At 39.9% G+C, this 15,161-nt stretch overlaps 1 protein-coding gene across 3 annotated transcripts in view; it reads right to left on the bottom strand.

Moving 5' to 3' along the window:
- RAPGEF4 (Rap guanine nucleotide exchange factor 4) overlaps positions 1 to 15,161 on the bottom strand; it is a 291,866-nt gene that overhangs the window by 248,188 nt on the left and 28,517 nt on the right. The window contains exon 2 of one of the 3 annotated variants that reach the window (XM_047722177.1): positions 11,329 to 11,377. The exons of the other annotated variants lie outside the window; for them this stretch is intronic. Within the exon in view, the coding sequence (XP_047578133.1) occupies positions 11,329 to 11,342 (14 nt within the window). The 5' untranslated portion in view covers positions 11,343 to 11,377. The remainder of the gene's footprint in view (positions 1 to 11,328; positions 11,378 to 15,161) is intronic. 3 annotated transcript variants of the gene reach the window in all.

Genomic DNA, 15,161 nt, shown 5'->3' with positions numbered 1-15,161 from the left:
AATAAATATACTTTTGTGCTTGTTGTATTTGTACATGTGAGTGGATTATTATTAAAAGTTAATACTATTTTAAAGGAAATTAGATCACTTTTTGGATAAGAAACTATCTGTCTCACAAAGTTTTTGCTGTTTTCTACCACACTTAGCAGATCAGAGTAATAATGAATCCTCAGACTGCTGGTGTTCTCAGTGAAAGAAAGCACAAAGAATCACTTCAATAACACACGAAGATTTCTTAGAGGATCCATTTATATTTTTCCTCATGTGAGCCCCTGCTAATTTTCATGAGCAATTAAGGAAACCTAAATACTCACAAATGTAATATTACTCAGCCTTTTCTGAAGGTAAAAACTACATGGGAAATGGAAATAAGGCAGTTCTCAAGCTGTATCCCAGAAACAAAGAGAACAGATACCATTTTCAAACGAGATGCTCTCAGAGAAGTCCACTGAATTAGGCCCAAATTCAAAATTGTTCTAAACTAGAATATACAATATAGCACCAACAACTACAAGGGAGTTTATTATTCTTGCATGGAGATACTCAGGCTGTTGTGGTAACTAATATCTCCTGCCCCACCATAATTGTAATGGATATAAGTATATTTAAATTAGGGGAGGTGGGCCTATATTTTACCTTAATTGATAAATAGTAGATAGGAATAAAAAAAAATTGGTATGTAGACCCATTGGATGAAGACAGGTCTCTACATCGGTGATGAGATTCTGAAGGCTTAAGTGGTCAGTTCTCATAAGGAAGACTAGAAAACAGAATTCCAGGGCTTTCAGCAAAGAACTCAAGACAGAACAACAAACTTAGCATGTCAAAGTAGATACGTACCATTTTGACCTAAAACCAACAGGGTTTTTTTGGTTTTGTTTTTGTTTTTTAAAGATTTTATTTATTTATTCAACAGACATAGATCACAAATATGCAGAGAGGCAGGCAGAGAGAGAAGGGGAAACAGGCTCCTCGCTGAGCAGAGAGCCTGATATGGGGCTTGATCCCAGGACCCTGGGATCATGACCGGAGCTGAAGGCATAGGCTTTAACCTACTGAGCCAACCAGGCACCCCAAACCAACGGGTTTTAAGCCAACAAAGAAAGCCCTGTAGGTGTCTTTATTTTTATTTTTTTTAAGATTTTATTTATTTATTTGAGAGAGAGAGCATGAACAGGGTGAGAAAGGCAGAGGGAGAAGAAGACTCCCAGCTGAGCAGGAAGCCTGATGCAGGGCTCGATTCTGGAACACTGGGATCATGACCTGGACCAAAGGCAGACGCTTAACTGACTGAGCCACCCAGGCGCCCCACCCTATAGGTGTCTTTAGTTCACTAGCAAAATCATCTCTATATTTGATGCTATAGATGAGTCATTTCATGATATAGAATGACAATTTATACTTTTAAAAAATAAAGTAAATGTCTTATTTGTTAAAAAAAACCTACTGTCTCAATATAAAAAGAAGAGAACTTCTATTTTTCTATTATGATGGAGTAACTGGTGCCAGACTAACCTTCCCAGAGTAAACAACATAAAGTTGAAAAAAAGACATGAAGCAACTGTTTTCAGGTATTGGGCTAATGGTAACACATGACTATGATCCCAGAAAGAAGGGGAATACAAGTGGTAATCCACACAATAACTCTGGAGTTCTGTGTGGGTCACTTTCTGGAATACAGGCAAAGAAAGAGAACCCAATTAGAGCATGGCAGTCTCATGGGGCTGGTGGGACAGCAATCAGAATTGATGGATGTTGATGTGGCTGGAATCTGCAGTGAAGTAAACCAAAGAGAAGGGAGCTCTTCATAGAAAGAGCTCCAAAATTCAGCATAGGGGTTTTCTTGAGTCAGTAACTGCAAATGTGCAGGTCAATACTCACGGAGAGGCCTGGTAGACAATAGTTCCTAGGGAGTAGAAGCTGAATGGGGATATTGGAGGTCACACAGTGCTGAGAGATAGCAGCTCTGGCCAGCGAGGGTAGACAGATCTCACTGATCAGCCTGGACATTCAACTGAGACTCCAAAAAAGCCTTTCTAGCCCAAGACCTAGACCAACAAGGCTCAAAAATAAGCTTTAATAAAAATCTTTAAAGAAAGTAACAAATCTGAGACTTTCAGTATCAGAACTCATCATCTCCAACATACAATCAGAAATCACTATACACGCAAGGAAACAAACCAAAAAAGTGACTCATAAGCAGAAAACACCAAGAGAAACAGACCCAGAGATGACCCAGACATGGTGAAAATAACAAACAAGGACTCTGAAACAACCATTATAAATATGAAAGGAGGAAAAAAATTCACTGGATGGGCTTAAGAGTATATTGGGCACTGCAGAAAAACAAAATGGTGAATCTTAAGGCAGGCGGTAGAAACTATCCCAACTAAAGCATGAAGAGAAAAAAAGGATAAAAAATAATAAAATGGAGATTCACTGAACTGTGGAAAAATATTAAGAGTTTAACCTACGTGTAATTGAAGTTTCAGAAAGAAAAAAGAGAGAAAATAGAAAAGAAAAAAATGAAGAAATAATAGCTGAAATTTTTTTCAATTAAAAGGGCAGTAAATATCTTTAAGGAGCCTGAAATGTTATGAAGCAAAATTTCTACTTTATAATTATGGTGTGTTAAAGATGGCCACACATGCTTTGCCATTATCTCTATCAAGAATTGGGACTTATTTGCCCTCCTAATGGCTTCAGGCTGACTGTGACCAAAAGAATGTGGTGGAAGTGTTATCACGTCACTTACATTAAGCATTACCACTAACAAGCTGTACTACCTCAAGCAGTTACTTAACCTCTCTACTTTTGGCTTCCTTCTATCCAAAAGGGAGCCATGAGTCTAAATTATCTCTCTGATTCTGTCCATCTTTAGAAACGTCTAGAGAAATTATGTAGAGAGCCAACACGTAAGTAATAAATAAAAATAAATCAGGTACTTTGCATCTTAGAATCTAAATACCTTGACCAAATAGGACTGGGGCTTCCATATCTATGGCTAAGTCAAAGTACACTCAGGAATTTGGTTGCAATAATGTTTTCCATATGGTATAGCTATGGCCTATAAACTAGAGATTATGTAGTATAGGGTCCTGTCAGCTAATATTGTGTCATACCCACCCAATCTAAGACACCTTATTTCTATAGTTCCAACCCCATGAATACTAGGGAAAATAGATGCCTTGAATTTCATTCTTTTTGGAAATAGGTTGTGGTACCCTTTCAGAGTGTAAAATGGCAAGAGCAGTCCTCACCAATACAAATTTCCAGCACGCCTCACTGCAGAGGATGAAGTGCCCCAGGCAGCAACACGATTTGTGCCAAGGACATATGGCAGAGATTATGATTAGTCAGGGGTGAAGATTCAATTTGACAGTCTTTCTTTATAGTGTTAGTCATTTTGGTTTCCAAAGTGATCAGAATTAATAGTCCAAACCAGGTAGGCTGTTATCTAGAGTGCTGGTTTCATAAAAAGAAAGCCACCCTTGCATATAATTTCAGGTAAGTTTGAATGATTGCACCCAGTGATTATGACTACCCAGGCAATAAGATGCCTAGAGACAGAGTTCCCAAAGGGCCAGTGGCAGACTGATGTCTGTATCAGAGAGAGGCCTTGTGACAGTCATGTATAGTCCATTTAGTAACAGAATACTGTGACTCTCTGTCTACGCCTAACAAATAGATCTAGTTTGAGAGGTCATAACAGCCTTCCTAAATGCCAGAATCTGGTCCACCTCTTCTAGTCCTCCTATAAGGAATAGGGAGCCACTCCTCAGGGCCAGCAAGAATTAGATGCTCACACCCACACCAGTCCCAAGTCTCTGAGCAAGCAAAATAGGAATTACCTTTGTCTCACAGCTTTTCTTCACCCAAGCAAAGATAAAGAACATTATTAGAATTCTGAATTTCAGTCTCTAACCTCTTTTATTCAACAAGTCCACTGTGTGTGGACCAAGTGCAAAGCTTTTGAGAATTACAGGAAGAATGATACTTTGATTATGCCCTAAAGCAACTTCTGATCTATAAGGGGATCTAAGACCTCTGTCTAAATGATGCTAATGCAAGGATGAAAGCAGTCTTGTGGGTCCATATAAAGGTACACAGATAGCTATATAAAAACTCCTGGGGACTGAGAGCTGGACAAGACAAGAGCGAGTAGAGAAGGCTTCACAGAGAATGTTTTTCTTCCAGTTCTCAATTTTCCACAGCATTTTAGCTGAAAATTGAACTGGGTCATGGAAAGTGGACAGAAATTGTATAAGTAAAAACATAAGGTAGGTTTCCAGGCAACAGGGTGATAAAGCATGAGCAAAGACATGGAGTAACAAATTACAGGTCAATAGTTGTCAGTAGTTTCAATGGTTTGAAGTTCCAATGGTTTCTCAAAGAGGAAAACTGAGAAATAAGATTGGAACCCTAGGGGCAGGGCTAGAAAGCCAGCTGGTAAGGGGACAGACTTTATTCTGCTAACCATGGGGGACCAGTGGAGATTTTAAAGACCCTGAAAAAACTAGAGCAATAATTTGGAAAATCTGTCTTCTCACAGGGAATGAACTGGAAGAGAAAGGGACAAAAGGTATAGAGACTAATTAGGACAGAGCCCTAGAGCTCCATATGTCATGTTCATTCAGGTGTGACAATAACTATAGCTCTCTTCTTCTCTCTCCATTGCCCACTTAGAAATAGTGTGGCATGAAGTCCAGTTTTCCCTGAAACAATCATTGCTCATACCTATAGACCCAGTGAAATTGTTAATACTCCCCCATTCACTCTCGAAAGTATCCCAGTTTGGACAATAAGTTATACACGCACCTAACTTAGACAACCTCTCATTTGACCTTTCTGCAGGTGCTCTCCTATATATCAGGGAAGCACAGACAATTTGTATAATTCACAGTCCACTTCCTTCCTCACTCACCATTTGTCTCCCTCCCCATGTAACTAGGCAATCTTCATTCTTTTGGCTCTCAAGTGTCTGCTGCCTCATTCCACCAGTCCAGGATGGTAGAGTAGAGCAGAATGTAGTTCTGAGTGAAGAGGCACTGTTGTTGAGAGAAGGGAGGTTGGGAGAGCTAAGGAGACACACCAAGAGGACATAGGGACTCTCAGGGCTAAGGCAGGGAAAGATGGACGACAGGGCCCACCAGCTATATGAGTAAGATTCCAGACCTTTGTCTTTTCCCATCTGCAAGTGTCAGTGGGTGTGTGAAGATGATGAAAGGGTACACAGAATGACTAAAAATATGGCCTAACTGCATGAAAGTAATCCTAATTATAGTCATTTACTTGAACATCATATGAACCATTTGTCCCTAATTACACTGCTGTCCAAGTACAGATATGTAAATCATGAAAGGTGTCAGATCATTTTTATTATGGTTTTATTTGATTATAATAGTAATTTTTCTATGTGTGTTTATAATCATGGTTTGTTACTCATGTGGCATGACCACTTGTTTACAATATTGATTCCTTCTCATATTAATACATCATCTTCTACAGTAAAAAATCTGAGATCTTCAGACACCAATAAACTTTTGGGGGGAAAAATACCACACCAATAGAAATGATCTTTGAAAAGCAATGTAAATGTGCAAAAAGTGACACTACATTTCTGGGTGGGCCAAGAATACTAAATGGGAAGGAGAACACTCTAGACATTCAGATGGAAGTCAATTTAATGAGTTTAATCCAAGAAAGAGATAAAGTGGTTATCGACATTTCCTGGAAGAGTTGGAAATGTACTCATTTCCTGAACAAATTCAGGAAGCAGGTGTTTAAGACAAATTAGTAATCCTGGCTTTATAATCCAACTAGTACAAATAAGCAAAAAACACAAAATGCTTTGGTAAGAAAATAAACTTGACTCTTCTCCCAGATCATGGGCAATTTTGGAATAGGGACCACATATCTGACACTCTGGTTGCTTAGCAGAGTCCTGGCACACAATAGGTGCTTGGTTATTCACATGGTCACTCAACAAACACAGTAGTATTGAGTGAATCCTTAACTCATTAAATTCATTTTATAATGAATATTGAAATGATTTTTTAGTCTATTTTAAATATGTTGATTTTTTTAGTCTCTGAATTCAAAAATTCTCTTTGTATCAGTGTTTAAATTTCAATGGTTATTAGTTTCTCCTGGATGGACAACATTTTTTATTTTTCCTTGAGAAACACATTTTTCTTCATAGTTTAAGTGTACACTTTTATCTAACTCTCACCCTAGGCCGCTCTATTGTTTATGATATAACAACTGTACTTTTACCTCATTGTTAGGAGTCAACTTACGTGAAGGTACACATAAATTAACGTTTTAAAAGTAACACTAAAAATAAAAAAGTTTTAAAAATAATACTTATTTCCCCTCTTAATTATAGAAATACACTGGGAAAAATATTAGGGGGAAAACTCACCCACAATTGTAACCTCCTCAAACAGCCTCAATCTACTGCATATTTTCCAATCTTTATCTAGCAGGCTAGCTAGCAAAAATCTAAAACCTGTTTTACTTCTCACAAGTTGTACCAAACTATATATATACAACTCTGTAACCACTGAACATTTTACACTACAGCCTAACAGAGCCTTCCAACCTTTTTAAAAGTCATGGCACTCATAGAAAATGGTTGAGATGAACAGACACTTCTCCAAAGAAGACATACAAAAGGCTAACAGACACATGAAAAAATGTTCATCATCACTAGCCATCAGGGAGATTCAAACCAAAACCACATTGAGATACCAACTTACACCAGTTAGAATGGTCAAAATTAACATGACAGTAAACAATGTGTGTTGCAGAGGATGTGGAGAAAGGGGAATCCTCTTACACTGTTGGTGGGAATGCAAGTTGGTACAGCCACTTTGGAAAACAGTGTGGAGATTCCTTAAGAAATTAAAAATAGAGCTTCCCTATGACTCTGCAATTTCACTACTGGGTATTTACCCCAAAGATACAGATGAAGTGAAAAGAAGGGCCATATGTACCCCAATGTTTATAGCAGCAATGGCCACAGTCGCCAAACTGTGTAAAGAACCAAGATGCCCTTCAACGGACGATTGGATAAGGAAGATGTGGTCCATATATACTATGGAGTATTATGCCTCCTTCAGAAAGGATGAATACCCAACTTTTGTATCAACATGGACAGGACCAGAGGAGATTATGCTGAGTGAAATAAGTCAAGCAGAGAGAGTTAATTATCATATGCTTTCGCTTATTTGTGGAGCATAAGGAATAACATAGAGGACATGGGGAGATGGAGAGGAGAAGGGAGTTGGGGGAAATTGGAGGGAGAGATGAACCATGAGAGACTGTGGACTTTGAGAAACAAACGGATGGTTTTGGAGGGGAGGAGGGTGGGAGGTTGAGTCAGCCTGGTGGTGGGTATTATGGAGGGCACTTATTGTATGAAGCACTGGGTGTGGTGCATAAGCAATGAATTCTGGAACACTGAAAAGAAATTTAAAAAATAAATAAAAATTAAAAAAAAAAAAAAGAAAAAAAATGGCTGAGATAAACAGATCAATGTTCCCTAGCCACTGCTAATGCTCAGGCCACCTCAAAGGCTGAGGGAATCAATCCCTCAGGCCGAAGGACCAACACTTCGGTTGGGAAGTTTTGGTGTAAGGGACCAGTTCTGCAAATGTGATTGTTCAGGAACCAATGGAGGAGTGACAGTAAATGGCAACAGTCTTCACCTTAGCATTCATCCAGTGCCTACTGTATGTCACCATGATACTCTCCTCAAGATGGGTACATTCAAATAAGGCAAACATAACACCATAGGCAAACAATAACACCATAGGCAAATAATTCAATACAATCTTGCATGCATTGTTTTGAAAAATAACAGTAAAAAGAGCATCTGCCATTTATTGTACTCTTATTAGAAGCCAACACTTGCTTTACATAAATTAACTCATTTAATCCTCACGATACTCTTTTAAGGTAGGTACTATTATCCTGCGGATGGGAAAACTGAGCCTGGAGGTATTGAGTAACTTTCCCCCAATCTCTCAGTCAGAAGAAGGAGCCAGAACTGGAACCTGGTCCACTGATTGTACTCCTACCCACCATATTTTCAATCAGATCCACCAGAGATGTGTGACTGCCCCAGGCAAGCTGACAACTGGGGGCCACTTCAGACATTCTCTGGCTATATTAATTCACTGTTTACTTAGCAGAAAGGCTGAGAACAGGATAGGGGAATACATAGGAAGACCAGGCATTGGCAACCCTTAGCTACTCCTGTGTTCCCTCAAGCAACTCGGCCATGGCCCAGCTCTGCATATCCTACTTAGTGAAAATGCAAGCCAACATCCAAACTAAGCGACTGTACGTACACATACCATGAATAATGCCAACAAAAACTAAGCCTGCATTTAATTAGTACCACCTTCTTCAGAAGAGTTAAACTGTCTGTGGTTAGTCATGAGCACCTTACTAATCCACTCTCTCAGCACCTCATTATAGTGCATCTGCCAGTCCTAAACAGCATCCTTTGTATTAAGAGTGTGGTAAGTCTAGAGTCACCAGGTTTTGCAAATACAAAACAGGACACCCACTTAAATTTGAATTTCAGATACAGAATGAATAATTTTTAGTATAATTATGTCCCATTGCAATAACCAGAACATATTTATATTTTAAAATTATTTGTCATTTTTCTGAAATTCAAATTTAATTGAGTGTCTTACATTTTATCTGGGAAACCTAGGTAAGCTCAATTTTCTCCACTTCTCATTTCTGTTGATGTTTCAGAACCTCTTCTAGATCGGTGCCCCATGACAACTGCCTTGAAGTCACACACAGGAAGTGGAAATAGAGATCCAAAGCCTGTGCTTCCCCACTGCTGTTTGTGCTTCTCAGGGAACATACTCATCATCCTTAGTGATATCCAGTACTGCCTGAGAATGAAAGGGCAGTCATGGGACAGAGGGAGCTTCTATTCAGAGCATAAATTTTACTGAAAGATTTTTGGGATTTAAAAAATTCATTTAAAATTTTAAAATTTCTGAGATTTGATTTTTTTTAAAAGAACTTATCACATGAATATGCAGTCGACTTCTGGCTTTCCATCTTGGCCAATGTCAAGTTTCTTCCTGAAAACCAGTGGGTCATAAAAATTTTTACGTGTCAGTAAAAATACTGCACATTTGGTACTTTGACGTTATATGGGAATCCCCAGAATCAACTCTGCAGTGCAGAAACAGTGAGCAATGTCTTTGGCGAGAACTGATTATGCTATCGTCACCAGTGCGTACAGCTGGCACACTTCCGCCTCAGTGTTCACGCCAGGAAGTGTGATTTCTTGATGAATCCATAGAAGCTTTTATTTTCCCCCTTTTGGCTATAAAAAATCTACTGGCTTCCACAAACTAGTGCAACTTCCTACTGGAATTGCTTAAAATGTGATAAATAAAATGTTTTGTTTACAAACAAGAGATTATAAATAGCTCCATTTTCTGTTTTAGTGAGTGTCCCCATAACAAAAGCAATCAAAATTAAGGTGGTTTTTTTTTATAGATGTATTTTTCCTCTTTCCATCTTAAAATGACAATGCATGTCCTGTATGAATGACTATCTGTTGCTGCATTCATCCTCTAATGACCTTGAGCTCCCTGACTGAAATAGCTTCCAAGATTTCACCTGGTAGAAATTTAGACCCATCTGTTCACAAGCAGTGCATACACTTTGTCCAAGTCAGTAAAAAATTCATCCATCAAAACGTCAGGAATCTGGGGCGCCTGGGTGGCTCAGTGGGTTGGGGCCTCTGCCTTATGATCTCAGGGTCCTGGGATCGAGCCCCGCATCGGGCTCTCTGCTCAGCGGGGAGCCTTCTTCCCACCCCACCCCCCGCCTACTTGTGATCTCTGTCTGTCAAATAAATAAATAAAATCTTAAGAAAAAAATTTTTTTAAAGAAAAAATGTCAGGAATCACTGAAGACTATGGCACCTAATGTCACTCTTTAAACTTTCCACAATGAACTTGACAGTGAAGATGTTGGCACACTCAGGCCACAGACAATTATTTACTGGTACACACAACAGTAGATCTAAGAAGCATAAGATATGTTCGTATGTCTATTTCAGATACATGTTTTATCATTGTGGAGATACAAATGAGCCCAAATTTTTTTATATCTTGCCTGGGAAAATCCTGAGCTATAACTATACAGAAATGTGACTCTTACAACAACATCCAATTATGCACATTTTGAAGGAAAGTTGCCAGAATTTTTTGCAGCTAAAGACAGCAGACTTGGCTAGAAGCAAAACAATCCAAACCAAAACCAAACAAGAAATGCAGAAATTGCTTGTAGCTTTCCTTGAGGATGGTTTCAGAATCATCTTGAAAGGTAAAAATGCATACGATAGGAAAGAGTGGGTAAAACACGCTACCCAATAGTTATGTCCAAAACTTTTCTTGGTCAAAAAAAGAGGCAAACACACTGAAGAGATACTCCCATCAGATAATTCCATCAAACAACAAACTGGCCTATGTTCAAAAGGTATGGCTGAACTGGCTGAAAGACAGAGGTTAACATGATTTTTTATCAAGCAGTAGGATAAAAACAGGAACAGAAATCATTTCTCGCAAATAGTTAAAATGGGGGGTAGATTAAACATATATTGACATGAACAGTAACATGAACAGTGACTGAGGGTTAAAAATAAACACATGAACAAACAAACAATACTTGGTTGTGAATTTTCAACAACACACATCTTAATGACAGATAACAACAGAACTATCAGGAAGCCTGAGGGTCTGCAGAGCTGCGCTGCAGATTCAAACTTGGGAGTTCTAGCACACACATCTGTTAAATCCATGACGAAGATGAAATGGTTCCAAGAAAGTTGCCTCGTAAGAAAAACAAGTTGAAAATGAAACCCCAGAGAACACTATTTTCTTTCTGCTTTCTCCGAAAACAAAGATAACAGTGGTCATGTTGCCAGCTTTCTATTTTTTTAATTTTCAACACCATAGAAATAAGGGTCCATAGACATGGAGGGTGCAAGAATTTTTAAAATCTTATCTCAAAGTCAGCTATCAATGAATATCAAGCACAGACTGGGAAAAAGAAAAAGAAAGCAACACTCAGTGACAAGAAGTTTGAAACACGAAAGAAGAGAATTATTGACAGTAAAAAACAACACCCACACATACAGGTGCTAGTATGAAGACAAGGAATGAGTTCATACTGGCTGCAGGAGAGTTAGACAATAAACTGACGGAAGCTGAGGGTAGAGGGGGCTGCAGGAGTAGAAGACTACGGAGGGAATGTAACATGAGCACCAACACAGGTTACCTGGATTCAGCCATAACGAACTCACAGGTAACTTTGGCCAGACCAGCTTCTGTGGAAAAGTGAGAAGAGTATGGGTCCTTCGGTATACATACTCTATTGTTGCTATTTTGCAATTATTTTCCCTATGGTATAGTTGTCTATTATATGTTTTACATGAATATTCATAGTAGTTTTATTTGTATCAGCCCCCAAGCTGGGAATAACCCAGATGTCCACCGATGGATGTTTGAAGAAACTAATTCTGCATATCCCACCCCATGGAATACTAATCAGAAATAAAAAGATAGAAGCTGTTGCTACATACTACATTGGTAAATCTCAAAACAATTATGCTGAGCGAAAACAGCATCCACAAAAGACTACCTACTAAATGATTCTACTTATATGAAACTCAAAAAATGCAAACTAATCTGTAGTGACCAAAGTAGATATTAAGGTGCACTGGAGAATTTAGGCGTGAGGGGTAGGTTTGCTATCTCAATTGTGACCATGGCTTCACAAGTGATACATAAGCCAAAACTCACCAAATTGTGTAATTTAGACATGTGTACTTTATTTTATGAATTTCTATTTCAATAAAGTTGTTTTTAATAAACATATAAAATAAAATTGAGAGTTCATATCCTCAATTCAACCAAAATATGTTATAAGATATAATAAATTTGCAAAAAGTCTTTTTAAATTAGAAATGATAAGAGACAAGAACTCTAATTCATATACAGCACTAAAACACAAAATGGCCTTCAGATCCCAGTCCAGGAAAATCCTGACCTTCTGAAAGTCTGGCTATGCACAGGATTCAGAAGTGACAGCTACTTCGTGTCCTCCCCTGATGCTCATAACCCAGAACTCAAGGTCTGAGGATTACAGGAAGTTTCTTAACAATATGCAGATTCCCCACAAACCCCGACAGTCCACTCAGCTATCTCACTTTCTCCTGCTCACGGAGGCAGCCAGAATGTAAGATAAGGGAACCCAGGACACAAGCAGTACATCTCCAGGTTCTCTGTTGATTTTGCTAGCTTTACCCACATCTGATGCTCCTCAGGTCAGTAGAAAATAGGAGGAAGTCATTGCCATGTCTGGACCCAAACTCACATACACATAGAACTTCAGCATCCAGCTATACATACTTAGCATAGGCACAAACACTTTGATCTCAGCTATCAGCCTCCCCAGAGAGATGTTGATCTCGACCCTCTGGACTGGAGAGATGACAAGGCACTGGAGACAAAAAGACTGCCCTTGTTCTCTCTCCTGAGACAAGTGAAGCAGATGTTGGGTTTGCAGAATAGTAAACAGAGGTCTTGAGAATAGTTTGGGCAAATGGAGTGGGTCAGTTCTTTTCTGAGTTTTATTATCACTGTCTGTACTAGATTGAATACTGTCTTTGAAAAATATATGTCCACCTGGAACTCAGAATGTATCCCTATTTAGAAACAGTGTCTTTGCAGATGCGATGAGTTAAGAGAAGGTCATACTGGACTAGGGTAGAGTCTAAATCCAGTATGACTGATGTCCTTTTAAGAAGAGAAGACACACAGAAACAGACACTGAGGAAAAAAGGCCACGTGACAGTGGAGGCAGAAACTGGAGCAGTGCAGCACAAGTCAAGGAATGCCAAGGATTGCCGGCACCCACCGAAGCTAGAAAGAAGCAAGAAAGGATCCTCTTCTAGAACCTTTAGAGGAAGCATAGCCCTGCAGACCTCTTGACTTTGAACTATTAACTTCAAGGATAGTGAGACAATACTGTTGTTTAGAGAATCCACTTTGTGGTAATTTGTTGCAGCAGCTATACAAATGAATATGTGGTCACATAGAAATTCCCCATTCCAGAGCAAATCCTCAGATCCTTGTTCACTGCTGGCTCCAGCTCTGATGTGGCTGACCAGATTGCCCACTGCCAGGTTTTCACGGTTTTGCTTCTTCAGTGAAACCTGAAAACACTATGGACAGATTGAGCTTTATGTCAGTCTCCATGACCAAAAAGGAAGGCACCTTAGACAGATGCTGTGTCCACACATCATAGAGTACAGCTCCCCAAAGGAGTCCCTGAAAAGCGGGTAGGTCAGTGCTTTCTGGAGTTCAGCCAGAAATTAAGCCTTAAATTAAGGTGTTTTCCACTGGTATACTCTCAGCTATATCTAACAGGATCTTGACTAACTGCTACCCTTTTATTGGACAGGTGAGATCATATTTTCCACCCTTATCCTGCCACACCCACCTCACCTACCATCCTTTGAATAAATTTCCATTGGAAAGCCAAACAAAATAAAGGCAAGGAATTCACCAATCTTTGTAGGGCTACAGGCTTTGGGGCATGATACTTCTCCAGGCTCCATGTTTATTCAACTTCAAATAAAAATTTATCTACTTTGGGGCACCTGGATGGTGCAGTTGGCTAAACCTCTGCCTTCAGATGATGATGATGATGATGATGGTCATGATGCCAGGGGCCTGGGATCAAAGCCTGCATTGGGCTCCCTGCTCAGTGGAGAGTCTGCTTCTTACTTTTTCTCTCCCTCTGCCTCTCCTCCTGCTCATGCTCACTCTCTCTGTCTCAAATAAATAAGTAAAATCTTTTCAAAAAATGTATCTACTTTGTTTAAGAAGCATGTAAGGAAATAAACTGTATTTACTGGTGAACAAAGGAATCCTGAATGGTAATGGTCATGACATTGTAGTTAGCATTGGTTTTTACAAGTTGAGTAGTATTTCCGCTAATTTGTATACAGAATTTCTTTATTAGCATGATCAAAAAATGCCAGAAAAGGAGGGGAGGAGCAAGACGGTGGAGGAGTAGGAGACCAAAATATCATCAGGTCCCAGGAGTTCAGCTAGATAGTTATCAAACCATTCTGAACACCTACAAACACAACAGCAGATAAAAGAGAAGAAGAGCAGCAATTCTAGGAACAGAAAATCGACCACTTTCTGGAAAGTAGGACATGCAGAGAAGTGAATCTGAAGCAATGGGAAGATAGACCGTGGGGGAGGGGCGGGCTCCAAGCAGGCAGTGGATCAGAGGAGCACAAAATCAGAACTTTTAGAAGTCTGCTCCACTGAGGGACATCCCTCCAGAGGCTAGGTGAGTGGAGAAGCCCTCACGGGGACAGTGTGGTCTCAGGACCCCCAGGGACACAAAAAGACCAGGGGTGTCTCAGGGTGGCAGAACTCCCAGGTATCAGAGCGGAGTGCGGTGTCAGCTCAGGATTACCTTAAACTATGATCCAAGGCACAGTTGAGCCATTATTCTTTGAGCAGGGACCCCACAAGTGGCAGATACAGAGAGAGCCCCCCCTTCCTCCTCCAGGAGGAGCGGTGTGGGAGTGAATGGCAGGAATCTGCAGGGTTTGGAGACTCCAAACAGGGCTGTGCGCCAGAGACAGAAATGCTTGGACACAGGCTGGGTGAGCTTGGAGTGAGGCCAGAGACCAGGGAGATGGGAGGGACTGACTGCTTTTTTCTGAAGGCATACTAAGGAGTGGGGCTCCAAGTTCTCAGCCTCTACGGGGCTGGAGACTGGGAGGGCACCATTTTCATTCCTGTTGTCCAAAGCTGTACAGAAAGTGTTCAGGGAACAAAAGCTCCCAAGAGCAAACTTGAGCAGATTACTTAGTCTGGCCCCTGGCAAGGGCAGTACAATTCCACCTTGGGCAAAGACAATTTCGAATCACTGCAAAAGGCCCCTCCCCCAGAAGATCCCAAGAACATCCAACCAAGACCAAGTTCACTAATCAATGAGAACTGTGGAACCCGAGAGCTAAGGGAAAGCAATTCATGGCTTTTTTCCCATGATTCTTTAGTCTTTCAAAGTTAAATATTTTAAAT

Source organism: Lutra lutra, chromosome 3 (assembly GCF_902655055.1).
Source record: "Lutra lutra chromosome 3, mLutLut1.2, whole genome shotgun sequence".
Lineage (NCBI taxonomy): Eukaryota > Metazoa > Chordata > Mammalia > Carnivora > Mustelidae > Lutra > Lutra lutra.
This window is presented reverse-complemented; position numbering and strand designations above follow the sequence as displayed.